Below are 2,587 nucleotides of genomic sequence, written 5' to 3' on the forward strand. Positions count from 1 at the left end.
CGTAATGTTAGGACCCGGGCTAGGACATTTCTTTAATTTGTTGACAAACTATAAAAAACACTTCAAGAGTTCACACTTAGCTCATGATTGATTATAAAGCTTGTTTGGCATGCTGTCCCGGGAGAGAGCCCTGAGCTCATAAGATCCTCGAGCCTGGGGCTCCCTCCCATTGCAAGATGAGAGGGGAGTTTGAGCTCAGGTAGAACTTGAGAACTCGATAGTGATGGCTCTTAAGCGATAACTACTTACTAGTTGCATGTTTATGGTGCTGATTGGGATTAGTCAATTAACTTAAGTTGCATGTTTTTGGATGGAAGGAGGAAACCAGGGACCGGTGGAAACTCACGTGAGCACGGGGAGAACGTGTAAACTCCGCACAGAAACGTCGGCTGGCTTGGTAAGGACTAGAACCAGAGACGTTCTTGCTGTGAGGCAACAGTGCTAACCACTGGACCACCATGCCACCCATCTAGGAAAGGAGGAGGAGCAGGGGTGGAAGGGGTGATTCTTCAAAACGAAGATGACTGTGATATGGAACTTATAGTGGCTTAGGAATCGTCTGATTGGTGAATCATGAATTGGATAATGCAGGACCGGCCGCAAGCAATCATACGCACGTGATCCTCTCGAAATTAGTTTATAAATAAACTTCACTTATATTAAATGTTACAGATTCATAAAAAATAATGGACAGTCATAAGCTGGTCATATCGCTACAACATTCAGTTCAGTTTCTCTCTTGGTATAATTTCTCTTGTGTCTCCTCAAGCACCACATCTTCAGTAAAAAAACTGTTTTGCTTTCACGGAAAGTTGAGGATGAGAAGTAAAAGACGAACGGATCCAGACAGGTGTTGAGTGTGCTCGGTAAAAGCGTGTAATATCTCCACGGTGGGCTTTTATTGCTGCTGTAACCTACTAGATGCGACAGATTATAGGGTAAAAAGCACAGTAAAAAGATGGTTAGTGTGCACAACGCCATCCCAATGGCTCTTTGCTTCTTCACTTTAACAATAAGAGGCCTGCTGTACAATATATAGATGCAGTTAATGTAGCAGAAGATACAAACTAGGAGCGGCAGTGTGTAAATAACCACAAAAAACTCAAGCCGAACTGGCAGCAAGATCCTTTTCTGCTGTTCCGTAAATTCTTCGTAGCAAACCGATCCGTTTGTGTTCTGATCTGGCATATGAACAATGATAAACACGATACTGCAATGAGCCGCGCTCACTAGCCATATAAAAACACAACCTACCGTAGCGTAAATCGGTTTGCGTAACATTCGGTATTTGAACGGGAATGCTAGTCCTAAGTAGCGATCCACGGCTATAGCCATTAGCAGCAGAGAGCTGGTGTAAATCGTGGTGAAGAAGAAAAAGGAGGCGATGGAGCACAGGGTCTGGGGTAAGTGCCATTTCATGCCCATGAAGGCTTCGTACATCTTGAAGGGAAGAAACAGCAGGAAGACCAGATCTGAAGTGGTCAGGTGGAAGAGCAGGATGTCGTTGGGACTGGGTTTGTCTCCGAGTTTTTTAATGAACGTGCAGATGGCTAGAAGGTTTGCTGGAAGGCCGATTAGGAACGTCAGGACGTAGACTGCGAAAATCACCCACTGGTTGATCATTTTTGCACTCCAAAGGTCTCTGAAAAACATTAGAATCAGACAGTAGAGGGTTATTGGATGACTCAAACCACCTTGATGTCAAAACAACGTCTAAGAAACGTCAAAAAAGTCAATCGTTTTGATGTAAAAACCTTTACGTCTATTTGACATCCACTTGTTGGTGTTAAATTGGTAGAATTAGTAGAGTTACGGAATGAATTAATGTTAAAATGAAGTGTTAGAAACATATCAAAAATGTCAATCGATTTGATGTCAAACCTTTACGTTCATACATTGATTTCCTTTTGTCCACCATAAATAGACTTTAGTTAAATTAGCTGATGTTAATTTAATGTATTTTATTGTACAGATCTACTGAACAAAAGTCAATTATTTTCAAGTTTGTGTGCTTGGTTAATATGTGAAAATAAATGTTAAGGTCTCTAAAAAACATCTGAATTAGACAGTAGAGTGTTATCTGACAAATTAAGCCTCCTTGATTTCAAAAACGTTGTCTAAAAGAAAAGGTGTACACCTGTCTATATAAGGTCCCAGGGTTAACATTGCATGTCAAAGCACAAACCAAGCATGAAGACAAAGGAATTGTTTGTAGACCTTGAGACAGGATTGTCTTGAGGCACAAGGCTGGGGAAGGTTACAAAAAGATTTCTGCTGCTCTGAAAGTTCCAGTGAGCACAGTGGCCTCCGTCATCCGTAAGTGGAAGATGTTTGGAACCACCAGGGACTCTTCCTAGAGCTGGCCAGCCATCTAAGCTGAGTGATCGGGGGAGAAGGGCCTTAGTCAGGGAAGTGGGCAATAACACAATGGTCACTCTGTCTGAGCTCCAGCATTCTTCTGTGGAGAGAGGAGAACCCTACAGAAGGACAACTATCTGTGCAGCAATCCACCAATCAGGCCTGTATGGTGGAGTGGCCAGACGGAAGACACTCAACGCTTGGAATTTGCCAAAAGGCATCTGAAGGA

General features: G+C 42.7%; 1 protein-coding gene across 1 annotated transcript; it reads right to left on the bottom strand.

Annotated features, from left to right (window-relative positions):
• Positions 1 to 461: 461 nt before the first annotated feature.
• si:ch211-231m23.4 (free fatty acid receptor 3) lies at positions 462 to 1,632 on the bottom strand. Its single transcript, XM_056475967.1, has one exon. It carries the CDS (start codon positions 1,621 to 1,623, stop codon positions 706 to 708), a length of 918 nt encoding a protein of 305 aa, XP_056331942.1. The 5' UTR covers positions 1,624 to 1,632; the 3' UTR covers positions 462 to 705.
• Between the last annotated feature and the right edge of the window lie 955 nt (positions 1,633 to 2,587).

This window comes from Danio aesculapii, chromosome 16, assembly GCF_903798145.1.
Source record: "Danio aesculapii chromosome 16, fDanAes4.1, whole genome shotgun sequence".
Lineage (NCBI taxonomy): Eukaryota > Metazoa > Chordata > Actinopteri > Cypriniformes > Danionidae > Danio > Danio aesculapii.